Source organism: Rhagoletis pomonella, unplaced genomic scaffold (genome assembly GCF_013731165.1).
Source record: "Rhagoletis pomonella isolate Grant_MI unplaced genomic scaffold, Rhpom_1.0 Rhpom_scaffold_00002, whole genome shotgun sequence".
NCBI lineage: Eukaryota > Metazoa > Arthropoda > Insecta > Diptera > Tephritidae > Rhagoletis > Rhagoletis pomonella.
Window position 1 is genome coordinate 102,597,142 of NW_023458556.1, and position 27,571 is coordinate 102,624,712.

General features: G+C 34.5%; 2 protein-coding genes and 1 long non-coding RNA gene across 6 annotated transcripts in view; 1 reads left to right on the plus strand and 2 right to left on the minus strand.

Moving 5' to 3' along the window:
- Positions 1 to 27,571, minus strand: part of LOC118734272 (transmembrane protein 132C) — a 614,903-nt gene that overhangs the window by 360,013 nt on the left and 227,319 nt on the right. For all 4 annotated transcript variants that reach the window (XM_036463985.1, XM_036463984.1, XM_036463987.1 and 1 more), the window contains one exon: positions 8,009 to 8,529. In XM_036463985.1, coding sequence (XP_036319878.1) covers positions 8,009 to 8,529 — 521 coding nt within the window. The remainder of the gene's footprint in view (positions 1 to 8,008; positions 8,530 to 27,571) is intronic.
- Positions 18,439 to 21,368, plus strand: LOC118734274. Its single transcript, XM_036463988.1, has 8 exons — positions 18,439 to 18,783; positions 18,842 to 18,969; positions 19,036 to 19,179; positions 19,254 to 19,445; positions 19,499 to 19,673; positions 19,729 to 19,898; positions 20,622 to 20,775; positions 20,839 to 21,368. Exons 1-8 carry the CDS (start codon positions 18,636 to 18,638, stop codon positions 21,294 to 21,296), a joined length of 1,569 nt encoding a protein of 522 aa, XP_036319881.1. The 5' UTR covers positions 18,439 to 18,635; the 3' UTR covers positions 21,297 to 21,368.
- LOC118734281 lies at positions 25,975 to 26,462 on the minus strand. Its single transcript, XR_004992375.1, has 2 exons — positions 26,375 to 26,462; positions 25,975 to 26,214 (listed from the first exon to the last, which is right to left on the minus strand). It is a non-coding gene; the product is annotated as an uncharacterized LOC118734281 (long non-coding RNA).

Here is a 27,571-nt window from a genome sequence, read left to right on the forward strand (position 1 = left end):
ATGCGATTTTTCAGTTTCTCTGATCCCTTACAAATCGACCCGCTCTAATGTACACTGCCGGAACGAAGTATTGGCACAGCAAATTTTTCACAATATATGCAACATTTTTTATTCTAATATGTTTCCGCCAATTTTGTATAAAATATGGTTCGTTCTGAAACAAAAAAAAATAAAAATATAATTTTTAAACTTTGTGCAAAACTCGCGAAAATTCGGCAATTTTCATGCAAAGTAAAAAAATGCAAGTTCGCAGTTAGTCAAAAACTGCATTGATTTTTGAGATTTTTTTTGTTGAAGGTGTTTTGAATTTTTTCCATATAAAGTATTTTCGAAAAAAATTTTTTGTATGGAAGAGAATGCGCGAAAAAATTACCAAAAATCAACGTTACTAAAACTTGTACTTTAGTATGATAAAATTGATTGGGCTACAAATCTGCATTCTCAAAAAATTCTAAAAAATCTGATTAAGAAGTTGAAAATTTGCATGAAAATTTGCTGAATTTTCGCGAGTTCCGCACACAGTTTAGGAATTATATTTTTATGTTGTTTGTTGCAGAATGAACCATATTGTTATACAAAATTGGCGGAAAAATATTAGAATAAAAATTGTTGGATATATGTATTGCACGGTTAAAAATTTCGGTTTTAATTTTAAACTTTTTGGACTACATATATGACCAAACTAAATTCAGTTTCAAATACAAACCTTCCAAGTTTAAAAAAAGAGAGCACATATGTAGGGTTTAGAATTTAAACAATTCAGTTTAAATTTGAAACCCAAATATTTTCATAATTAAGAATAAAAAAATAAATCTCAATTGTATCAAGCATCTTTGCACACTCAGCTACAGCCACGCATCTAAATGTGCTTTCATATGTTGAGTTTGAAACAAACACCACATTTCGCTGTGTGCAAACATTTTCTATTTCGGTTTAGATTTTAAACCAAATTTTCTCTATATGAAACCTAGAAACTAGAATTAAAACATTTTGGTTTGATTTTTAAACCACGAACTTTTTGGACTAAAATTTAAACCAGAATATATTAAAAATTGCTTAAAACTATTGACTGGTTTAAAAAGTAGACTATAAAAGATTAAAAAGGCAGTAGTCCCAGCGCGGTTTAAAAATTAAACCCAAATTTTTGACCGTGTGTGAAAAATTTGCTGTGCCAATACTTTGTTCCGGCAGTGTATAATGAGTTCTGAAAATTCGTTCAGGAAAATTTTCAAAAAGAAAACAATCAAAATAAAATGTGTCGTATGCATAAAAGCTAAGTAATTGCTTTTTCTTAAAATTCCATACCTTTCACTTAAATTTATTTGAACAAATTGAGTGAATCGTCTGACATTTTAAGAAAAAGCATTTGCTTAGGATTTATGCATAAGGCCCAATGTCTTGAATAAATGACTAATTGTGTATTAAACTTTTAGATAATCAATTATTCACACAGCTCTAAAAAACGAAAATTCATAGGTAATAATTTACGCTTCAGTGTTTTAGACGTACGTACACTCCGAGGCCCAAACATCGACTCGGACCACTATTTTTTTGCAGCCAAGATACGCACCCGCCTCTGCAGCAAAAAATGTGCGCCCAAATATGCAACGAAATCTTAACGTCGAAAAGCTGCAATCACAAGAGACAGCCAATACTTTCGCTACTCGGCTCTCACACCTGCTCTTCCACAAACCGACATATGCGAGCAGTGGAAGCAGATTTCTCGCTCATAAAGTACCGCCGCCGAAGAAGTAGAGGGATTTCAGGGAGCCCGAAAGAACAACTGGTACGATGAGGAGTGTCAGGAAGCTGCAGAGAAAAAATATGCCGCCTTCAGGGCCACGCTGCGATCGGGCGTAACGCGCGCTCTGTGGGACCGCTATAGCGATCTGAAGAGGGAAGCGAGACGTATTTGCCGCAATAAGAAGAGAGAGGCCGAAATACATGAGTGCGAAGAGCTTGAAATGCTGGCCGACAGCAAGAAAATTTTACCAGAGAGTTAGGCGACGGAAGGTTTCAAGACCAGGGCGTACTCCTGTAAGAATAATAATGGCGACGAGGTACGAATACCAATAATGCTGCTGAAAAACAACAAAGCTGCTGGAGCTGACGGCCTGCCAGCTGAGCCATTCAATTACGGTGGAGAGGAGTTGATAAAGTGCATGCATCAGCTCTTATGCAGAATATGGTCAGATGAACGCATGCCCGACGACTGGAATTTAAATGTGATCTGCCACACAAGGCGACCCCGCCATTCGCGCCAACTACCGCCTTCTAAGCATAGGTAACAAGTCTTATCGAGCGTATTATGGGAAAGACTGAAGCCCACCGTCAAGGAACTGATTGGGCCTTATCAGTGTGGCTTTAGACCTGGCAAATCCGCCATAGGCCAGGTATTCACAATACGCCAACTCTTGGAAAAGACCCGCGAGAAAAGGATCGACACTAACCACCTATGTGTCGACTTTAAAGCCGCTTTCGACAGCACTAAAAGGAGTTGCCTATACGCCGCTATGTCTAAATTTGGCATCCCCACCAAACTGATACGGCTGTGTAAAATGACGTTGAACAATACCATCAGCTCCGTCAGAATATGGAAAGACCTCCCCGAGCCGTTCGCCACGAAACGGGGTTGCAGACAGAATCTAAGAATATGAGCGTACATAAAATATAAAGAATAAACTCCCTTTGATGTGACTTCTTTAATCTGATGTTGGAGAAGATAATAAGAGCAGCAGAGCTGAACCGATCAGGAACAATCTACTACAAGAGCGTGCAATCGCTGGCTTATGCCGATGACATCGCCATCATCGGTAACAAAAACCACCTGCCGAATTGGACAAGGAAGCAAAGCGAATGGGTCTGGTGGAAGCATCTCCTGTCATCAAACAAACAGTCAGAACATTCGCCCCTTGGCACCCACGTCACTGTTGACAGTTATAATTTGGAGAAAGTAGAAAATTTCGTTTACTTGGGAACCAGCATTAGCACCGATAATAATGTCAGCATGGAAATCCAATGTAGAATCACTCTTGCCAACAAGTGCTACTTTGGACTGAGTAGGCAATTCAGGAGTAAAGTCTTCTCTCGACGTACGAAAATCACACTCTATAAGTTACTCGTCATACCCGTGCTGGTATATGGCGCAGAAGCATAGACAATAACAACAGAAAGATTTTGCGGAAGATTTACGGGCCTTTACGCGTTGGCGACGGCGAGTACCGCAGACGAGGGAACGGTGAGCTGTATGAGCTTTACAACGACGTGGACATAGTGCAGCGAATTAAAATACCGCGGCTCCGCTGGCTTGGCTCCAGCTCTGAAAGCATTCAACTCGGAAACCGCTGGTGGTAGCAGAGGAAGAGGGAGGCCCCCACTGCGATGGAAAGACTAGGTAGAGAAGGACTTAGCTTCACTTGGCATTTCCAACTGGCGTTAGTTGGCACAGAAGAAAAACGACTGGCGTGCTTTGTTGAACTGGGCCAAAATCGCTTAGGCGGTTACAACGCCAAATAAAAAGAAGAAGAATAATTTACATATCGCTCATTTAGTTAATTCAATAGTGTATCAACTCAAAAAAGCAAAACTCCAGAAAAACGGCTTTAAAGTTTTGAATCTACATATCAAGTCCACTTTTTATGAAAATTGAGATTTTAATGCAGTAAGATAGCACAACTCAAAATAAATTATTACAACAAAAAAAAAATTACCGTAATGTCGTTCTTGCCTGTTGTTGTGCAGTGGTATGCAAATGTGCTAAGTCGAAAAAGAAAAATCAAGAAAAAAATATAAACACGTGTGTCCGTGTACACGAAAACTCGAGCAAAAATTTAGATATCTCAACGAAATTTGGTATATAGGTTGCCTTTTATCCAACGTAGGTGGTATTGAAAAGGGGCTAGATCGGACTGTAACCACGCCCACTTCCCATATTTCCCATATTTTCGGAAAATGCAAGAACTACGATATTTCACTAAATATTGGATACAAATGAAAATTAGTATGTGAAGTGGAATTTTGGTAAAAAATTATTCTTATGAAATTTTTGGAAATCGGGCGTGACCCCGCCACTTACGATGAAACTCTGTATCTCAGTAGCCCATTCACCAATCCTTACTAAACTCGGTACGAGCCTTGCTTAGGGTTTACCTAAGAAATCTGTGTGTAACTCGGAAATAATTTATCAATTTCTACCAAACTCGGTGCACTTGGTACGGAACAGTAATTCGTTGAAAACTATTCAAATCGGACCAAAATTACACCCGCTTCCTATATATCTAACGGTTAATTTCAGAAATACGGAAACTCTGATATTTCAATAACTGAGAACGCTAATTTACTCCAAGGGTATACTTAACAATAAATAAGACTGCTATCAACATTTAGGAATTGGGCATGGCACCGCACCGCCAACTTTATGACTACAAAGGTGTGTCTCGGTAACCACTTTAGCGATTTCTACCAAACTTGGTTGAATTATATCATTAAGTCTAATTCGAAATATTTCGATATTATCGAAAACGTTCGAAATCGGGGAAAACACCGCCGCTTATCATGCAAAGGTAGTTTAGAGAAAGTTGAAACGACAATATTTGATACTTGCGCCTGGTATATAAAGTTGGGTTTCGCCCAAACTTATACTTCTTTACTTGTTTTTAATTATTATAATTATTTTCCTTTATAAATGGTAAATAAATTTACGACTTAAATAGTTATTTTTTTAACAGCAATGAAATAAGACTGTGTTAGATTATTATTCATTTTAAAACAATAAAATAAATTTAAAACAAACAACCAAATCTTTTAACAATAAAAAACAATGAAAAACAGGTTGATAGGAAATGTGCTAAGTCCACATTAAAAGTCCACATAAGTCATAAAGAGAAAATGTGGTAAGTCCCAAAAGAGCCTATAAGTCTGCAACAGCTTTATTTTGAAATTGCCACTAAGCCAACGTTATATAGTACATATAGTAAAATAAATACGTATTTTATTCTACTGAGATACTCGTTATCAATACAGCTGTAAAATTTTTACACAAGAAGAGGGTGATTTCTGCATACTCAACTCAAAATTTTTATTTTTTTATTTTATTTTTATTTTCGGGATTATGACACTATCGAAGTAATTGAGCGATATGTATAACATAATTAAAGTAATTTTCAGTCATTCCCCAATTCCCCCGTAAAGGTCCAATTCCACGAAAATGGGGGAATTCTCTCCCAATTTGCATCCCTGCTATGTATGCTACAACTTAGCCATGGGGTATTCTCGTGCTCTAGCATATTTTGGTATAGGATTTATGCATTTCGTGCTATAGCGCAATATTGAAAGACTAAGAGAATTCCCCTAATAAGTACATATGTAATTGTAACGGTATAAGTTTATCGGCATTGCAAAAAACACATTAGAGCTGTTCAGGATCTTGTACATATGATATTGCATTTGCATATTTGAGTGCATTTGTAAATTCGTGATTGCAAGCATAACATTTGCAAATGCTAATACAAATGCAAATCTAAGGCAAATTTGCACAATACGCCGCATTGTATTTTCAGAAATCACTGTAGTATATGTAGACTTAATATTCCACATAAATATAATTCTAAATTTCCTTGTCTTGCCAACTGCCATTACAATCGGAACAATTTTAGCAATACTGCCACGAAACAGCGTATATAATAATTAAAAAATATTCGTGGCTATATATGATAGCTACCATCCATAAAGTGTCGGCCCACTCTAAAGATATAAATAAATTGAACAAATCAACCAGACATAACCACGCACGAAAAAATAGTCCTTAACTGAGAAAGGAGGTTAGTTAAAAATAAAATATATATTTGGCGGTTACATATTTGCTAGTGCTTGGCCGAGCTTCTCCTGCGATTTGTGGCGTGCGCCTTGATGTTGTCTCACAAATGGGAGGGACCTACAGTTATAAGTCAACAAAATGTATTTCCCTCAATACATGGTTTGGTAATAAATACCCTGAAGGAAAGATTGGTCCAATTGCTCGAAAAATATAGTCGTAGGTATAGTAGCTTTGTATCTAGACCAAAGATAGTCCAAAAATATAAAACAATGTAATGTAAAACAGGTGTATTGTACTAAAAGTGGTCCGAATGTAATGCATAAGGTATGAGCTTTGATCTAATGCAGTGTTTTTGCTGCATTTAAAATGCAACATTTAGCACTTTCGAACATATTTTTTCGAAGAGCGTTCATGCTATCGCATTTAGCAAATGTACATTTACGCGAGTTCGAAATCGTATGCTTTTGACAAACAGCCGTGTTCCAGTCGCCTATTCAGACCCGTGTCTATTACGATCAATTCTCACGCAGAAGATAATGTGCAAAAAACCCTACTGAAAAGAAAAACATAAATTTTAAACCAAAAATTCAATACAAAAACTTGAATTGTTTTAACCACAACCGAAAATTTGTTTGTGTATATATTCATTTGTCGGTGCTATCAATTAAAATTTACTCACTTAATTAGGAAACAAAACAAACAAAGTTGATCACAAATTGATCCAGATTTCTATCAGCATCACATCGATGTTGAATTTGCGTAACTTTTGTTTATCCAAATAATGTAAAATAATAAATGAAATCTCGATCGGCGATCACTGAAATGCAGCTAGCCACTGTATACGCGAAAAAGCAATGTTGCCACCTTTTCTCATTAAGCCATGTACGAATCGTGGAAATTTTGGAAGATCACAGGGTTGCTTTTAGCATTTAGATTCTTAATGCAAAAATGGAGTTGCATTTAGTTGCATTTAGGAGACGAGTTTTGTATGGATAAATGTACATTTAGAGTAGCATTTAGAGCTAAATGTGCTTTTACGCGTAAGCAAAAACAGCCCATAAAACTGGTTACAATGTCATGCAGTAGCGGACAACGGGTACAATTAACGACTTGCTGATATGTAGGCACTTAGTCAACAAATTTTCATGTGCGACGTTGCATGCAGAGAGTATCCGCTTAGAAAATCTGAGAACCCCGGTTCGAATCGCAGCTGGCGCAAGTTTTATTTTTGTTTTTTCCCCCCAAAATTGGTTACAATGTAATGCAGAAGCGGACAATTGGTCCGAGCCTAGGATCAATGTTAAATGTAAATAGAATTTTACATGCTGTTGGACCAAACTTTGGACTACTTACAATCACTTGCAGTCTAGTTTGTGGTGTGCTCTAAGTCTATTCCAAGATCCTACAGGGCAGTTGAATTGCAGTTATACATATACATACCAAACCTTTTTATAGAGAGAAATATGTTTAGCTGACACTTTTCTCTAACGTATAAATTATTTAAAGTTTAATTAGCGGCAAATCAGCCGCACTTGATTGGTGTAGATTATATATTGGGAAATGGATAAGCATGCGCTCAAAGAAGAAAGGGGGGATAAAATAGGTACTGCTAACCAGAGATGTTAAGTATTTAAAATACAAATACAAAATACGTGTTTTTATTTTGTATTTAAATAATTTTTTGCAAGAGATATTGTTGATGGAGCGTCAAATTATAACATTCAGCCTTATCATGAGTTTAATTTTCCCCGAACCGGTTGGTTTTGGTTTTCATGTATTTACTATGGGGGGAATAAAAATTTTCGGATTAACTTATTTTCGGGCGAAACTCAGGATAAGGAAGAATGTAATATCTTCCAATTTTTTATCTGCAATAAATGGGATGGATTTAATAATCTACGAATATCTGCAATACTGGCCCTATAATTTATGAAAATTGTGTTTCACCATTAAAAAGTTAGAATATGGGTACTCATCTAAACGCGTAAATGCCTCGTAAATAAACCGGTTTTCCATACAAAATTAAGTAAGTATACGAGCTTTCCGTGGTTACGAGGCATTTATTTACGCGCTTAGATTGATTTATGTAAATTATGAAAAATATATTTCATAAAGAATTAACGTCATATGAATAAAGTCAAAGTTATTAATAGTTTGTGAACTTTTTCACAAAATAATATATTGTTTCATCACCTGTTCTCGAAGCTTGAGTTTTTCGTGTCACTGTTAATCTCAGCAGGTACTTCTGATTCTTTTCTAAATGCTGTAACTCTAGCTGTAGTATGTTTTTGATTTTCCTTCTCAATTGATATACTCCAAAAATCGGTCGATGTCGTAGCACCCAAAATTTTTACACCTGACTTTACACGCGCTCGTACAGTAATTGCTGATACAGTCGAACCTTGTGTTGAGTGAAAAACGACTGGTACATAAATTTTTGACATAGGATACAATGCATTTTGTGGCAGAAGAAACGTAAGTTGGTCGTCAATGCGAATTTCTTTGAATGGTACCATAGCAGCAACAAGTGGGATATGAGCGAACGTTGTCAAGGGTTGAATTTGGACTTTTGGTTCACATTGTTCAGAGTTACGTGGAGAGGGTTCAAATACGCTGTATGACGCCTGTATCACTCTGTGTGGAAACTTCTGTGAAGTGTTGCTGCTCCCCATTATTGATGGATATCCTGGCCACCATATCGAAGGTATGATAACCTAATATTGTATACAAGATAATTAAAAGAGGCATATTAAGCTACTTAGAAAACTTGAAGTATGTAAGAATTTTTAAACCAAAATATTAAAAATCGGTGTGAAAAGGAAATGACAGAAAAAAATAAAAGTTAATCTAAATATAAATTTTATAAATGCATTGCTCGTTTTTTATTACTTTTTTTTTTTTGTAGTGGTTGTGGTTACCTAAGATACGTTGGTCAATTAGAAAATTTCATCAGTTAAACATTATCACAAAACAGAAATTAAAGCTATAAAAACAGGTATAATCACATATGTATTTAAATCAAACGGCTTAGCACATACAGAAATATCGTTTATTTACTAAAAGATTGTCACAGCTCACTCGCTGGTCACCACGTATTGACACTTAGCTAGGTATTCTCGAAGTATTGCACGTTGCACGGATTGCACGAAATGCAAAAATACTATTCCAAATTTGCAAGAGTACGAGAACACCCCATTTCAAAGGTAGCAAGCAGCAAAAGTCTGTCTTTTGGTTTCAAGAATACCCCTAATTTTTTAGCATGGAAATTTTTAAACAATAGCCTTTTTCCTCTCGTTTTTTCTCTTCCTTCTAGCTTGAGGAAAAAATTGTATGGGGAAGCAACAGCAAAGCTAGCGAGCGGACGCGAAGCAAACCTGCTTAGCTCGTTAGGGCTTTCTTCGGATTTAAATGAACGTCCGTTCGATTCGCCAACTACATAGGCGTATCGAAAACATCTAATATGAAGCAAGTTTTAAGGAGTAACTCTGCATAACCTCTCAAAAATGCCGTTTTTTTGAGTTATGACCATCTTTTAGTAAATTCGTTATTTTCAACCCAGCCGGATAAAGTCAGGTCTCACAGAACAATCAGCGCACAAACTAATCAAACCATAGCAATAGCACATAAAGCAAAAACACTGCCGCTCAGCGAATAAGTTCGACATGATGTTCCACTTTTACTCTTTGGTTAATTTACCAGATTATATACAGCTTGTTTTTGTAAATGCAGTACTATTCACAAACAAACAACACCGAAAACAACTTCGGCGCTATGATTGGTTGTTTTTCTATTGCTTTTTTACGCTCTTTTAAAGTAAAAAGTAAAGTTTCAAAATCAAGTCTTCGACATGTAAAATAATAACTGCGCATTTAGTTTTTCGAATAATTAATGATTCATTTATAAAAATATAAATTACACTGTGCTACAAAAAAAAACCGGTTGCATGAACTTTTTATGTCATTTAGTGGAGGGGATAGGACAGGTCTTAAAAATACTTTCACCCCCAAAATATTTTAAGATCAAAAAACTTAAAATCGGGATGTTGGGTCAACACTGGTCATACGGCCTCATTCACTTGAATAGATACACATATTTTTTTCAAGATCCAAGGTTATATCTGGACTTGTGGTCATCAGAGAAGTATCTTTTTAATCTCGTTTTGAAGAATGATCAATTTTGAAGAAAAGCGATGAAAATGAAGAAAACAACTTGATACTTTGATTTTATTTCAATTTTTTGTCAAACTACACGAAAATTATGCGTATTATTTTGATTCACTTGAATAGGTACAAGGATGCGTAGCCTCCTTATGAGTATAACAAAGTTATTAAAATTGTACTTAAAACCTTTTTAAGAATTTAAAAGATAATTAGGTGTATAACAGAGCAAGAATGGGCGAAGCAGGCGCACTTTCAACTGCAAAAAATGCACAAAAGGAAGGCTTCACGGAACCTGGACTTGGCAGGCGATTTGTTGAAAATAAAACTGAAGCAAATGCAAGTGTTTTTGATAGCTGAAGCATGAAAAAAGCATGAAATGGAGCCATAACACAAAAGCTAGCATCTTATTGTCGAGATAGTGGACCAAAATGAAAGAGAAACGTTGGTGTTGATGACACCACAAGGAAACTACGGATTACTCTATATACTTGTATTCAGAAAATGTCAAAAAACGACATCAATTTTACTATACGTTTAAAATCATTATTGGAATTTTGTACAATACGCATGCCTGAGAGGACAACTACAAAATTGTGGAGTTCTCTGGCGAAAAGTTAAATTTTGATGGCTTCAACGAATTTACTAATACTTGTCACGATTTCGCAAGGACGAAAGTCGTTTGTTTATCCTCCATGATCTAGAAGAGAGTATGGCGTTCTGAACTGCGATTTCGTAGTCCAAAGCAGTTGAGATAATATTTCAAGTTTTCAAAATTACGAATAATTCATGCAAAACAAGTATTAAGGAAATTTTTTTAGCATTAGTCGCATATTTTCGCATCTTCTTCTTGAATATGGTATCAAAATTGCGCACCGATTCGCACTACAGGAGCTGTAAAAACGAGGATATCAAAGCAAAGTCGTATTTTTTTCAGAGTATGTTCTACTCACAGGACCTAAACTTAATGGAAATATTTGGAAATGGATGTTTTGCAATGTTTGCGTGTCAGATAATCCATGTGATGATTGGCAGTTGTTCTTTCCGGCGATTAAAATGGTAAGCAGCGAGATGTCCTTGATTTTTCAAAGCACCTCTAGAATTGTCTACCGGATAAGGGTTTTTTCCATACATTGGAATTAAGGGTGTAGTATCCCATACTAAAAGTATTATATATTAGATTTTAAATGAATGGTACGCCAATTCAAGTAAATCAAAATAGTACATAATTTTCGTGTAGTTTGATAAAAAGTGGAATAAAACTTAAAATAATCAAGGTGTTTTCTTCATGTTCGCTTTTTTCAAAATTAATCATTCATCAAAACGAAATTAAAAAGAAACTTCTCTGATTCCCACAAGCTCAGATATATGCTGTAAGTAGGACAGTTTTCCGCGGATTCTGATAACCTTATGTTCGTTGAAAAGCGGAAGGTTTTGTATCTTTCCACTGCTCTTAGAATAGTTTAATTATGTGTGTAACCATTGACTCCGTCAACCAAAAAGCTGGAGAAAAAAAATAAAAATAGGGTGACTGGGTTAAAATTACGCCCAATACTTACATATATGGAACCCATGCCTTATGCTTTACTTAAAAAAACTAGATTTCCCTTCTTTAAAGCCTTAATTGTACAACAAATCTCAAGGTGTTGGTAGTTAGCGCAGCCTTCTGGCCACTGAACGGTTGGCTTTGTCCACCGGGAGATGCAGAATGAACAGCCGGTTAAAATGGCTCTCGCATGGCTCCGCTCCGCCGAGGCACCACCGAATGCCACTCCCTCATCGCGCTTCGTCGAGTTTAACAATGGCCGTACAGTTGACCAAAGCTTGCTCCCACCAAAGGCGAAATTCGAAGTATTTAGGTGCTGCTCCCACTTCTTCCGCTTGTGTTGGGCTACCAGTTGCCGAATCTATAGATTGAGATCCTTGATACGGCGATTTCCGGCGGCGAAGGTGCTCTTGGTAATTTCTGCAAAGCCGTTGCAATCATAATCATCTTTGTTAAAGTTGAAGTAGGTTCGGTTCGGCAGAACGATTATGGGCAGGCTGAGGAGCGCACCTACATATATCAGGGTGATCTCTAGACGGGCAGCTGGTGACAGGGGGTATATAAACGTTAACGCTCGATATCGCCTGACAGGATAGCAATGCACTGAAATTCTAGAATGGTATCCCCACGGCCGATGTCTTCTTCGATGAGACGATACTGCACGGTGCAGCCGAGAATATAGTTTGAAGTGACACCAGCCACGGCAGACGATACTTTGAACAAATGTCACATAGCGATATATCCTGGACCAGTGCAGCAGAATGTGTGAGGAATCAAGGGCTGCTTGTGTGGGGGTGTTGAAGTTATGTTGCTCGGGTGTACTCCGGTGAGACGTGTAGGCTACTTGTACTTTTTGGGTGTTTTTTCTATTGTCCAGGATTTCGAGCTTTTTGCACTCTCGTAGTTCAACCTCTATCTCTTCCTTTTTCAGCTATAGGTGCTACATAGCTCGCGTTACACCTTATCGCAGCATGATCCTGCGGCGGCATCTTTTTTCTGTGCAGCACCGCGACGACCATCATCGTACCAACTGTTCTTTAGAGTAGAAGTGGGAAACTATCGGTAGTCACACCATCGATAGTTTTCGCAATTTCGGGAACGACTATCGATACAATCGCGATAATATCATTAATGTCAAACTATCAATCGTTGAGCAATTTCCCGGAAAACTATCAATACTATCGCGATATTATCGTTAAAAAATAATAATAAATAAAGTGTTAATGATAATTCATTTTGAACGAATTTAAAAGAATTTTATTCAATTGAGTCACAATATATTTAATTCAAATAGATATATGTATTTATATACTCGGTTCTTTCAAAAATGAATCGTGTTTTTTTACACACATACGTAACTGCGCTTAAAATTTGCATGTAACAAACTTTGTAAGCGAAAAAATTTGTGTGCGCTTATGAATAGTTATCGATGAAATCAAAATTTCTTGTTTTTCAATGCACGTTAAGTGTAGATGTATATGCGTCAAAAAAAAAATCAGCGAATGTAGAAATATATGTACAATCACTCACAGAAGTATTTTTTTTTTTTTTTTTTTTTTTTTTGTACAACATTTAAAATGTTTTCCATTCAAAATCTTTTCCGTTAATTTTGATTTAATATGTAGCTCATTCTTCTCTTGCGTCTTGCAAAACGCTCTCACGGTGCACAGAAAAATACCCAAAATTGCACAAAATTTATTATTTTTACAAAAGAATATTTGGACGGATATTACCTGCGCTTCGAATGTTCCAGAGAACGGACAGTAACGGAATTAACTCTAAGTAAATTAACTATCCATAGTTTTTAAAAACCATCGGAAGTGTTGGAAAATTAAAACTATCGATGCTATCGATGGTACCATCGGTAGTATTGCACCACTACTTTAGAGCTCGCTGAAATCCCACAAATTCTTCAGCGGGAAATGTGGTTCCACTGCTCGCATATATCGATTCCTTGAATAGTGATCACTGAGAGTAGGGTGGCGAATTAATCAGCGGTTTGTTGTGATTGCAGGTTTTCGACGTTAAGCTTTCCTTGCATTGTTGGCCGTACATTTTTTGCTGCACAGAGACGTCCGAGTCTAGGTGTGGCCCCCGGAGTGTGCGCACGTCTAAAATACTGGAAGCGTGTCTTCCGATTGCGTTATCGTTTTTCGATCTGGAGACAGCCATGCAGCTTGAAGGTTCTCTTTATACCGAACTTAATACTACATCCTACCATGTTTCGGGCCCCGGTAAAGGTGATCAGCCTCAGTCCGTTATCAGAGAATTTGTCGTGGAGGCTGAATTTTCCAACGGTGGTTGAAATCGCCAAGCACGATTTTGATATCGTGATGGGGGCAGCGGTCGTATGTGCGCGCATATGAGACATTCTTTTTCATATCGGACACCAAATTTGGTGTCACACTTCCGATTGGCTTCAATTTTTTTTTTTATGGACTGAAAAAGTTGTGGAACAAATGTTATTAACTAAGCGATATTCTGCCGAAATCCGAAATAAAATCTGTGTTTTGCTAACTTTAGTCCTGCAATTGCCACGCCCATTTCTAGGGGTTTGTCACCTTACAAAAAAAACTTGCCGTACAAATATTATTTCTGGATAGGTATTCTATCGGAATCCGCAATAAAGTTTTACTTTTTGCAAAAACCCGCTGTTTAACACCTTACTAAATATATATCAACATAAGTTTTCGAAAACTAATTACAAACATTGTTGATTCTCACAAAATAAACCATCTCGTCAAAAAGAAAAATATTTTAAAAATAGTTCTTGAAAACCCCCATTTTTTTTTTAACCACGTTTTTTATAGAGAATTAAATAAGGATTACGATGGTATAATTTTAAATCCCTAATTCTTCTTCACTATGCAAATCAACTTCAAAAAGTTCAGATGTTAATAGCTAAGTTAGCTTTAGGACAATTTTGACCATATTGTATATAGAAATGTTAAGCGCGTTTCTTTAGCTTTAAAATGACGTTAAGATGAAGTCTGCGCGAACCCGAGATATAACGATTTGAAGAAGTACATGATTAGCCAGAATCACGAAAAAATGCACACTTTGACAGATCATATCTCCGAAGAAAAAAAATTCCTCGAACAAGTGTTAGCTTATTTCATGTATAGAACCCATAAAAAAAATTGAAGCGAATCGGAGACATGACATAATAATTTTACGAAATCCGTCCGACTTAGAAAAGAGTGGCTTATATAAGAGATCCTTGGATGCTTCGTCCTTCTCTTCCGTTGGGGAGTGGCGTAAATGAGTGAGATGTTGAAGAAGCACGCTTTGATGCAGATTATGCCTAAATGCTCGTCCACCGGGGTGATCGACCGTACTGCGCGAGGGAGTATTTCTCCCACTACCAATTCAACACTTAATTTGAGCTCCTTTACAAGGCATCTGTTGTAGACGTCGCAATGCCCTACCATAAATATTGACACTAGGGCTGGGAATTCGAACGGGATATCCGGATTTCCGAACCTAAAACTAATACAGTCTAATTTTCACTATTTTTCTTGTTTAATTTAATTAATTTGTTTTAATTTAATTTAATTTAAGGCTTCCTTATGAACAATACTTTTAATTTTTTGATGTGGTGTAGAAGCATAAATACTTTTCTGACATCCCTCTCATGAGCGTTCGACATATAATCACATGCCAACGCAAAGCAGTTTGTCATTTACATGTTTTCTGTAGCTCTTGTTATTTAAGATATAGGGGCAAAAAAATGGAATTTCATGAAAATATTGGGTTTAGTGACCCGCACGCCTTGGTCGAGCACTTTATGTTAATATTAAGGGCTCAAATTTTCGGGGAACTTGGTTTTAGGCATATCTCAAACAAATTTTGAGATGGGAGTAAAAAAAAAACAAAGTCACCGAAAAAGGGCACCCTAATATGGATACTTTACTGGCTAAACAGAATGTGGTACCACAGCCACAAGCTATTTCGCTAGCTACATCAGGTACATCAGAAATAATACACCATATCCACAGCTACATATTGTGGGCAGTTTAGAGCAGTCGTGTCCAACCGAGTTCGTACCGAGGGCTACTTTGAAACCATTGCTATGCTTTGAGGCACCGCCTAAATTAACTTCAATCTTAATTGATCCCTACCATTATTTATTAATACAATTTATACAGCTAGCTAAAATAAAGAAATTCACATAAATAAAGAACATTCGTTGTATTGTGACAACAACAATTTACTCTTGATTGATAAAGCAGTGTTTCCATCAGTGTTGCCGCGAATCATTTTTAGTGGTAGCCAAATTCCTTTAAAAAAAGGGCTAAAAAATTCCTTGTGGCTAAAAATGGTAACTAAAATTTTTTACTACATATACATATAAAGCATCGTTCGGGTTATATCTTTTTAATAGGTTTTCAGAAAATAATATTTAATATGTTAGAATAAAGAGAAAACATTCCGTTATAGATACATGTTAGCGAGAGTTTCATATTTTGCTTGGATAAATAAATAAGAGACAATTTATTTGATAATGATAAAAATTTTCTGAACACCCATTCTAGAGACTTGTGTAGTCAACTTGCTCTACTAAACTATCTTTAGTTTATGTTTTTCCACGGCTCGCACATCTCTACTAATTTTGTTTTAAATAAATACCATGTATTTTTCGATTTGACTTAAATAGGTGATATTCGTAAATTGATGACTTCCAGAACTTTATTCACATCATTGGCTTCAAACCGATTTAAAGTTACCTGTGAATAATTAGTTTTCATAAAAACCCGCCAACACTTTACAAAAGGTCCAAAGTAAATGATACAATGAAATAACACTTTGTGAAAGCGCTCCTTCCAGCATATTTCTGGGGTCATATGACCCATTGTGGAGTCTGATCGAGTTTTAATGAGACTGCCTCGATTCTCTTGTCATTTCATAGCCTTTTGACAACTGTGTCAACTTCTATAGATTTAGTTGTAAGAGGATATCACCCTGTTTCTTTTTAGCTTACAACTTTTAACGTGGGAGTTGACCGAAGTCCAGTTTTAAAAATGTTTTATTAGTCATTATTATAAAATACCACACTTAGTGTGAACATTGGGGTAATGTAAACGGGTGCGGTTTTTGTTATAAAATGTATTTAATCTAACAGAATTTTATATATTATAACTCGATAAGGTTTAAGTCTTGCCATAGCTTGCATTCGCTGAACAGCGGATAACCGTTTTCCAATTCTCTCGCACGATCTTCTTCTGATAAGCCGTTTTTTTTCCTAATTCAGGTAAAGAGCCTTAAGCTGGTGCGAAATGATGTCTTTTAATGATTAGCTCACCCCGTTAGTTTAAGCAGAAGGAATCTATTCATTGATTTTTGGGGGATAATTATAAGTTTTTGGTATATTTAATTTTAATTTGATTTTTGATCTCGAAAATGTTGGATTTTCAACGAATTTGTTCAACATTATTTTTTGAGCAGCAACTTCCAAAGCGAATAAAACTGTCAAATAAAAAGCCAGTACTATGAAATTTAAACCTCATAATGGTAGATCTATTGTCTAACGATCTGCATTGCAACTTTTTAATACATTCCAACAATTGCTGCACAGAAATTGCTGGAACGCGAACCGATTTTGAGTGAACGATGTTTTAAAACTATACACGAACACATTTTCAATAAGTAATGGCATAGAAAAACAATGAACTCTGGACAAAAGCAAATATTTTATCCAACCAAAAACCTTTTTGTATAAAAGGGGAAATACATATACGACACCCGCTTGCTGGCTCCATCAAGTGATTGGCTCAAAGCACATAACTTACCAGCATGCTGGTACAATATTTATTTCTTTACAAATGAGGTCGAGGAAAGATCGAAATGATTAGAGCCGAAATTTCATAATTTTTCTACCATTTTCTTAAACATTGTTTTTTTTTTTTAATTCACAACTGCAATATCGAGAACTTAATCTTCCACAAACACGGCTTTGACTCATATAGTGCAAAAAATTTCCGCCAAAATATTTTTTACTTAGAAAATTTAGCTAATTTCACCACTCACGACACCAGCATGCTGGTACAATCATAAAATTTTCAAATAGTTTTTGAAGTCGCAGCAGCAGCTGGTACAATCACATCACAAGAACATACACGGTCAATCGACTTGATGGGCCATTTAACAAATTAAGCATATTAAGGGCCGTAAACTTATCTATTTTAAACTATAGTTAAATAGTTAATAGATAAGTTAACAGCCCTAATACTTCTACAGTATGTATGTATAAAAACGTAAAGAACATACAATACATATAGTATGTATATGGATCAGTCTTTCTTAGTTTAAATTAAGCAAATATACAACTTTTTCATGCCAAGTATGAATAAATTCTCCAAAGGGCTAAAAAAGGGCTAGGGGCAATTTTAAATTTATGTGGCCAAAAAAAGTATGTGCACAGAAAGAAAAAAGATAGGTTAATCTAACCGAAAAAGATTGTAAATAAACCATTTTTCTATTTTACATTGAAAACACAAACAACAAGTACAATTCAGGTTGTTAATATAATCGACGAAAAATTGTTATACGAATTTGGAAATTTTTAACCGCAAAAATAGTTAAACTAATCGTTAGAATTGTAGAACATAAATTTAACTACAAAAAATGGTATGGCCAACCTGCAAAATGGTAAAGTTACTATTCTTAACCACAAAAATAGTAAAACTAACCGGATAAAATTGTAACTCTACTATCTTGATTGTTAATCTAACTGAAAAGATAGTCTTCACGTAATTCTCTTCTCTCTTTCTTCCCTCTTCATGATGAGAATAACCACAAAAATAGTTAAACTAATCGTTAGAATTGTAGCACATAAATTTAACCACAAAAAATTGGTATGGCCAACCTGCAAAATGGTAAAGTTACTATTTTTAACCACAGAAATAGTAAAACTAACCGAATAAAATTGTAGCTCTACTATTTTGATTGTTAATCTAACCGAAAAGAGAGTTTATGCGATAAGAATAACGGCACTTTTGATGCTTTGCTTCTTCTTTTCTTCTTTCATATTCATTTGCAAACTTTTCATGGACGTTGTTATTTGCGTAGGTGCAGTGAAGTGAAATTAAATTAATTAATATATTAAAATTAAGTGTTGATGAATCTTAACAATAGTGAATTGTTTTCGCTAAATATTTTGCGTGCTGTGGAGGCGGATGATATGGATAATCCTGATCCAGAAGACACGGAATTTTGTAAATTGATTTTGGAGTGGGGATTTTCACATAAAATCGCTGAATTTAAAGGTAAGTTGCAAATACATTGTCATTGTTGTAGTTTTTAGTTAATTTAGTGAAATTCCAGCGCAAGCAATAACCTTGAAAAATTTGCAATATCTGACGGAGTCTGACCTTGCTGATTTGTTTAAAAACGACACCATTGGTGCTAGAGCGGAATTCCGCCATCAACTCATAACTTGGAGGAAAACAAACGTAAGTATTGTGAATCCCTCTGTGATCATTTCATGAAGAATCTTTTTTGTTGCAAAATTCCTTCAGGGGTATGGTAGCGTGTCGACGTGCGATACAGCGTCCGCCAATTCTGGTTTTGTTGACTTTGTGCAGCAGTGGCGACAGCGGATCAACAATGGCATCGAATCTCCTTCATGCTCACAAACATCCAGTTCATCTTCACATGACTTCGTAAGTTTATATATGAGGCACCTCACAAACCCAACAAAACATTAAACAAGTTTTAAAAACCTACAATTTTTAAGGATTTGCAGCAAGTGTTAAGTGCCCATCCAACTGGCGAGTATGTTCTGCGACTGGACAAACTAGATGACGCTGGGAGGAAGATCTTAATTGATGCCACTGTTTCGTGGTTTATTAAAAGAAAAATCAAAATATGCCGAAATACATTCCAATCTATTGCGCAAGATATTGCAAACAGGTTTAAAGATGACAAGGTAAATTATTTATTCATTACAAAACTATTTTCTAAATTTTCACCTATTTTCAGTCGATTTACTACCACAAAGATCCTATTACCTTGAGACCAGCAGGCCGCTTGTACGATAAATATTACAACACATTGAAGAGATTGAGGAAATCCGGTGAATTAGTGGACCCAGAAAGTTCAACTCCTGAGGCATCACCGACAGAAGAATATACATTTACTTTCGAGGATGAAAAATGTAACGCCACCACAATAGCTTTTGTTTTGTAATTATTTCATATTTTTTTATGCAGCTGCCTATGACTGGCTCAAACTTTTTGATTCGCCGTGGAGCACAGTTGAAGCAAATTGGAAAAAAACCTTCAAAATCAGACGACAAGAAATTTTGAACTCAAGTGGTAGCACATCAGCGAAAACTTTACGGGCCTGGAAACTTTTTTCCCATTCATGTGGATACAATCTGGTAAATGGATTTCTTAGTTTTACGTTTAAACTTGTCAGAATTGGTTGACTAGTTTGAATTTACAATCAAATGGGTCATATTAATAAAAAAAAATGATTTTTCTCAAATTTGACATCAATTTGTATGAAAAAACTTTCAAAATTTGAGAAAATATTTCGAAAACGCATTTTCTTTTTTATTAAATGACCCAATAAATACAAAAACTTCCTCTTGAAATACTATTATATATGAAAGTAATGCGTCCTATTAATAAAAAAAGCAATTGCTTTTTCAAAACCTTTTCTCAAATTTTGAAAGTTTCTTTATACAAATTGATGTCAAATTTGTGAAAATTTGAGAAAAAACAAAAACCTTTTTTAATCATATGACCCAATATTTAAAGGCACGGCTGCAAACCGGTTCTGAATCGGGTTTTGAACCGAACCACTGCTGTGAAACCCAATCAACTTTCATATAATAATAGATATGCAAGTTGGAAGTAGCTCAAAAATTTCCCTGAATTTTCCTTTTTTTGCTTAGAGGGTGCTGATCAATTTCTTCCATAAAATACAAAAAAATAAATATATACATTTTGCATTTCTCTTTCAAAAAAAATCGGAAAACTTAGAAAAATGTTTGAGCTAGCTCCAACCTTCACAATATTATTCTTTAGTCGGTTGGCTGTAAAAATGGTCGCTACAGAATTTAAAACTCAAAATTTAATAATGCTTTCCTTTATTGCAGATTGATATTGACTTCAATGCTCTACATCAGAATTGCTCACAGCTAACAGAGAAATGGCAAGGTTTTAGAACAAAAATTATACCAATTTTGAATAAGAGGGTAAAGGATATTCAAAATCTTCAGCACTTGAAAAAAGTTAATGAGATTGATAAAGGTTTGTTAACATTGGTAATAATAAGATTAAATGATTTTTATAATAAATATACTTTTATTAAAGGTTCAGATCAACTTATAGCATTGTTACTGCACGTTGTACTACGACCTAATATAAAGCGGAAGGCAGGTGACAAAACGATTTTTAGAAGTACTATCAAAGATTCTCAGCTCTCGTTTTTACTACAAGTTAGTACTGTGAACGATGTCGAAAATAAATTGGATAATCTGAAAAAATCACTCTATGCACGCGGTGAGACATTGCAACCACTAATTATCGCAATTGGCAGTGATTTAAGTAATTGCAAATTTTATGTTTACTATGACGACATTAAGTATGAGCTTCCTTCATTTTTAAGCGCTTTAGACATATGTTTTAAGACTTTCCATGTATTACATTTAAAATATCCACAGGATAGCATTGAGTTTTGGACGTTTGTCCAAAGATATTTTTATTCCATTGAATTGACTGAAGATAAAACTTCTCCAAATGTCCTTTGTTTGCTGAGGGACTTAATTTAATTTATTAAGTATAGATACGTAGTCACATAAATCTTAACACCTTCAATATTCAATAATTATTATTAAATATTATATATGTAATAGTTATTATTTTTTTGTTTAAAATGGTTTTGTGTTTTGTATGCAACAACAATTTTGAAGATGTTGATATACTCGTAAATCATCTAAAAAATTTTCACAATTTAACATCATCTAGTACTTTTTACTGTCTACATTGCTGTCATTATTATCAGTGCTTGCGAACTTTTAAAAGCCACTTTAAGAAAGCGAATTCATGCATTTCTAATATAATTCCAAATGTTCAGAGTCTTAGTGAATCCGAAAATAATAATTTTCCACCACAATTAAACCAACGGCAATGTAATCAAGAACGTCAAGAAATATACGAATTTTCTCATGCTGAGTTCGAAAATATTGCGCTACTATTTTTGAGTAAATTGCACAGTCAATCAAATTTCGCTCGATCTGATGCAGAACGACTAATTGATGATATAACAAATGATTTGCTTTTGCCAATAGCACACTTTTTAGAAAATATTATATTCGATTTTGCAGAACAAGAAAAAGTCCAACTCAGAAACTTAGTTTCGTTTTTAAGAGATCCCTTTTCAAAATGTAAAACATTTTACAAATTTTTAAAGGAACTCAAAATGAGAAAGTGCTTTGAAGACCCACAAGAATTCGACATTGATAATAGAATTGCGCCCGTAGTTCATCACCATGCAATTTCGTTAACAGAGCAACACAGTAAGGGTGTACTAATGCCATTACGATTTCAAATTAAACATTTCTTCGAACTTCCTAATGTATTAAAAGATACTTTGGAAAATACACAGAAATTCCTTGCAAATGATAATGAATTAAAAAACATTGGTAATGGAAAATTATGGAAATCTAAAATGAGTTTATTCAGCGATAAAACAGCAATTCCTTACGTTATTTATTTTGACGATTTTGAAATTAATAATCCTTTGGGTTCCCACAGAGGGACACAATCAATAGCTGCTTTTTATTACAGTTTCCCTACTTTGCCGCAGCACTACCAATCGCGACTAGAAAATATATTCCCTGCTCTTTTCTTCAGAAGTAAACATAAACAGTTTGGAAATGACGCATCATTGAAATTACTGGTAGAAAAAATTAAAAGTCTTGAAGAAGAGGGAATTGACATTAGCTTTGATAATACAACCAAAAAAATTTATTTTGTAGTAGCACTAGTTGTGGGTGATAACTTAGGTTTAAATAGTATTCTCGGCTACACTAAAAGCTTTTCATCTAATTACTTTTGTCGATATTGTTTATGCAATAAAGAAGAAACTTCGTACATGGTCGAGGAAATAGAGAGCAAACTTCGGAATGAGTTAAACTATACAGAAAACCTTGCTACAGAAGATATACCAGAGAAGCGAATAAAGTTAACTGGTATATCTGAGAATTCCATTTTCAATGACATTAATTCATTTCATGTGGTAAATAATCTTACCGGGGATATTATGCATGATATTTTTGAAGGTGTTTGCCGATATGACGTTTCGAAAATATTACTCCATTTTATTGAATCCGAAAAATTGTTTACAATTGAAATTTTAAATGATCGAAAAAATCAATTTCAATACGGTGAAATTGAGTTAAGTAATAGATCTCCAGAAATTCAAATATCACATTTGAAATGTCAAAAACTTAATATGTCAGCACGAGAAATGTGGACATTTTGCCATTTTCTTCCAATAATAATTGGGGATTTAATACCACTACACAATAAACATTGGAAACTTTTTTGTACATTAATTGAAATTATAGACGAGATTTTAAAAACAGAGTTCGACGATGAGTCCCTTAATAAATTAAAGTTAAAAATTAAGAACCATCACACGATTTACGTACAACTATTTGGCCCGACGTTAAAACCGAAATTTCACTTTCTACTTCATTACGCTACAATCATAAAAAATGTAGGACCTCTTAAGCATGTATGGTGTTTTAGGTTCGAGTCCAAGCATAGAGAGATTAAATCGTATACCAATTGTATTACCTCTAGAAGGAATGCACCTTTGTCAATCGCTGTTAAATGTATGATAAAGTTTTCAAATCGGTTACTTTTGAATAAAGGATTAGATAGAAACTTATTTTTCGAAAACCAATCTAAAGAAAAATTTAAAAACAGATATTACAGTAAAAAAGTAAATATAAGTTCTTTTGAATGCGAAATATTAATAAATGAAAGCTACAATTTTATAACAAAAGTGGAAATAAAAGGTACTACTTATAAAATTGGATATTTCCTGATGTCAAAATCTTTGAAATTATTTGAAATCAAAGACATTATTGTACTTGAAAACAACAAAGTAATTTTCGTATGTGTTGAACACACAATTGCAATGTTTTCAGACCATTTTCAGTCATTTCCAATTATAAAAAGTACAGACCAATTTTATCTATTGGACTTTTCTGAATTATATTATTCACCTCTTAATACAACTCTTTCCCCTAATGGAATTACGTATATTCGTCCAAAGTTTTTTTGAAACTATACATGTATAAATTTTATATATATTTATATCTTTGTCTTAATTTACAATAGTAAAACACATAAAAATATGTACTTATTAAATTAAAAGTAATAAATAATAATAAATTTATTTAAAATCAATGTTTTTTTAATCACTTCTTTTTATTTTAGCAAAGTAACTATTAAAATGGTAAGTGGACAACTTTTGGATTTTTATAGTACAAAAACTATTTTCCATAGTAAACTAACTATTTTTCATGGTAATAAAACTATTTTCATGGTAAAGTAACTATTTTTAATGGTAAAAAAACAATTTTTCGTGGTACACGAACTATTTTTCATGGTTAAAAAACATTTTTTTGTGGTACACGAACTATTTTCGTGGTACACGAACTATTTTCGATGGTAAGCTAACTATTTTTAATGGTACCCGAACTATTTTCACGAACTTTCATAATAACAATTTTTTGTCGGTTTGATTTACAATTTTTTTCGGTCACTGCAATTTTAATCGTCTTTTTCGGTTAGATTTACCTCTCTTTTTCTTTGTGTGTGGTAGCTAAATCTAGCCACGAAAGGGCTAAAACGGCAAGACTGGTTTCCATTATGATTCATAAATCGATTTTTTGGAAAAAGATAACACTGGTTCCATAGAGAACCTTTCGTCACCTGAAATGAAAAAATCTGTAACTGACACTGTTACCTGAAACCCAAAAGCCGTAACTAACAAAAAACTCAAAATTTACTTTTTTATTGTTTATGATACATTTCATCGAATTAAAAGTCCCCACATCGTTTGACGAAAAAACAACTCCTACTAACTGCATTCGTGGATCGCTTTTCGTATTTCGATCGTAACTGAATAAATTTTTCCTTGTAATGTGCTGGGTTGTACCCCGCAGGAATTTCCGAGTCCAAAAGAAGAGCAAACGACGGGAAAAGTTGGCAGTTTTTCTTTGCCAACAGCCTCTTTCATGTGTCGATTTTCTGTCGACAGTATCGATGGTTCGAAAACATCGATACTTTTGTAAGCATTATCGATAGTTTTCACTCATACATCATTATTCAGTAACATACATATTTCAGAGCATAAACAAAAATATCGACATATTTTAGCAATTCTGTGGGGCTATTCTCAAACGACTTAGTGAAAACCATTATTGAAATTATTTAGTTTTGCCAAGTCGGAGAACCTTATCTACATGGTCATTGAGAATCTATATATTATTCTGAAACATCCTCTATATATTATTCTGAAACAAGGCGCTTATTCCCAGCGATCTACTAATCGTACAGAGACTCTCTGAGACTTTGCACAAACTTTTCAGATTTAAGATTCATTGAACCGTTTTTGAAATATTTGCGTCGAAAGATTTTGAAATTTTTACATTCAGCAAAGCATTGCTACCAGTGTTGCCACAGATTTTTTATCAAAATCACCGAAAAAAGTTACCAAATTCAACAAAAAATTACCAAACTTATTTTATGTGCAGAACTACACAAACATACATAATTATGTTATTTTGGACGTTAGGGCTCGACATGTATATTTGTACAGTTCTGCACATAAAATAAGTTTGGTAATTTTTTGTAATATGTTAAAACTTGTCAAAATATGGTGCGGCTATAATTTTTTCGACCATTGTATGTAAACAAGTGACAATAAAATATATCAAAAAATCAACGCTTGAAGGAAGGCTTTCGACTCACACATGGACAGAGTGAAGTCCCCCGCTGAATACCGTAGCTTTTTGAACGAGAACATACATATTTTCGTAGAATTCTACTCATATATATGGTTGCCGGGTACACCGAAAAATTGATGGTAATTGCAAAGCTGACGAGCTGACAGGGAAAGGTAGGACCACCCAAAACCTTCCAGGAAAGGACACGGTGAATATACTTAGCAATAGCCACTTTCAAGCAGTTTGTTAAAGATCACACCATTCTTGTAGCCAAGGAACCCTGGAACAATTTTCACCTTTCAGGATTACCTGGTATTTCTATAAAAGTATACGGTTACGGGCCACTTACTAATGTGGAATCAGAACCATGTAAGACCGAATCGAAAAAGTTACCAAATTGAAAAATAAATTACCAAATTACCAAACTTGATAAATAAAGAAAAAAATTACCAATTTTGGTTAAAAATTACCAAAGCGGCAACGGTGATTGCTACGTTCATTTCGATAGGTGCCGTCTCAGCGGGACATAAGAGATTGAAAAATTGTTCAATTTTTTCGCTTTCGTTTCATATCGATCAAAGCATTGCTACGTTTTCAATGGTCGGCACGCCATACAACAATTGTTGAAGCTCTCATCACACGCATTTGTTACGCTCTTTCGTTTAGTCGTCGCTGAGCAAGCAACGAAGCAACATCGAAGTTGGCTGTACTCTGTCCATGAATACTGAATATATATTTCGTAAAATAATGATGTGCGAAAAGTATAAAAAGTACAAATAAAATTAAATTAAATAAAAATAAAAAGTGAAAATTAGTCAATATGTTGCAGGTTATAATATTTATATACACTGCTTGCGTATTAACCAACAAACATACATACATACTTTCATTCAATTCAAGCGACGAACGCTTTATTGTGGAAGAATACAAGTGAGATATCTTAGGGTTGACAGATAGTTGACAGGATGTTCAATATGGCGATGACAGTGTGAACAATATGGCATACAACACCGAATGGCCCGAAGTAGCAAAACTACGACCCGAATGAAACGCTTCGTGAAAATCCAGGGTTGCGAAGTGGTATTTTGTTGGAAAATATAAAAGCCAGGATTTTGTGCAGCGCCGAATTTTAACAAAAGAGGGTTTTGTGTTCCCAAGATGAACAGAAAAGGGTTGCTGTGCTGTTTCGTTTTAAGCTTATTTTAAGGTATCTAATTAAATATTAAAAGGAGACAAAAATTAAAGCAAAAATTTAAAATATATGTACATATCTGAAAATTATAAATAAAATATATATTTTCACGAGAGACAAATTAAATAAAATGGGTTAACTTTAAGGGAAATATACTTATCAGATTGGGTCAGATAGCGCTTTTACGTTATAAATAAAAATAATTCCTACTAAAATTTTATATAATTTTGGTGACGTATTTCTAAGCTGACCCTGAGATCTGTGAAATAATACATATTTATGTGCATATATTGTGTTGATTATGCTCTAAATCGCTAAATAATTCTTGCAGCAATCCGCACTATTGGAAAGTGAAGTTACAATAGGCTGGTTTTCTTTATACAGCCCGTTTTAAATTCGAATTATTGTTCTAATAAATTAAAATTATTGTTTGTTTCCATTTCGGTCAACCGCGCAAATTATTTATTAAAAAAATTTCGTTTAAAAATAGCAGATTTTGTTTACTTTTGAATAAGACTTTATCGAGTGCGCTATAAAGACAGGGGGATAAATGCTGTAAAGAAATATATGTTGAGTCCAATCGGTTTTTAGCTAATCCGGTTTTTGTGTAGGTATAAACAAGGTATATTAAAAAAATACCTCTCCATGAAAAAATATCGTTATTTTCGTATTTAAAATTAATCGGAATTTTATGGGGGGTTATAAAAACTCGTTTTATTCGAAACTTTGTTTTTTTCGGCTATATTTGTTATTATTTATTGGCCCAGATGCAAATATTGAATGAACTAACATATTTTAAATATTTACGGAACTACCATTTGTATGCAACCCTGCCTATCCTGTATTCAAGTAGATGTAATTCGAAAAATTTAAAGGGATTTCTTCAAAT

Excerpts from the sequence above, each read along its gene's own strand:
- LOC118734274 (XM_036463988.1), top strand. The coding sequence starts at position 18,636 with ATGAATCTTAACAATAGTGAATTGTTTTCGCTAAATATTTTGCGTGCT. Across the intron at positions 18,784-18,841 it reads TAAAATCGCTGAATTTAAAG|CGCAAGCAATAACCTTGAAA; the intron begins GTAAGTTGCAAA and ends GTGAAATTCCAG. Across the intron at positions 19,180-19,253 it reads GTTCATCTTCACATGACTTC|GATTTGCAGCAAGTGTTAAG; the intron begins GTAAGTTTATAT and ends ACAATTTTTAAG.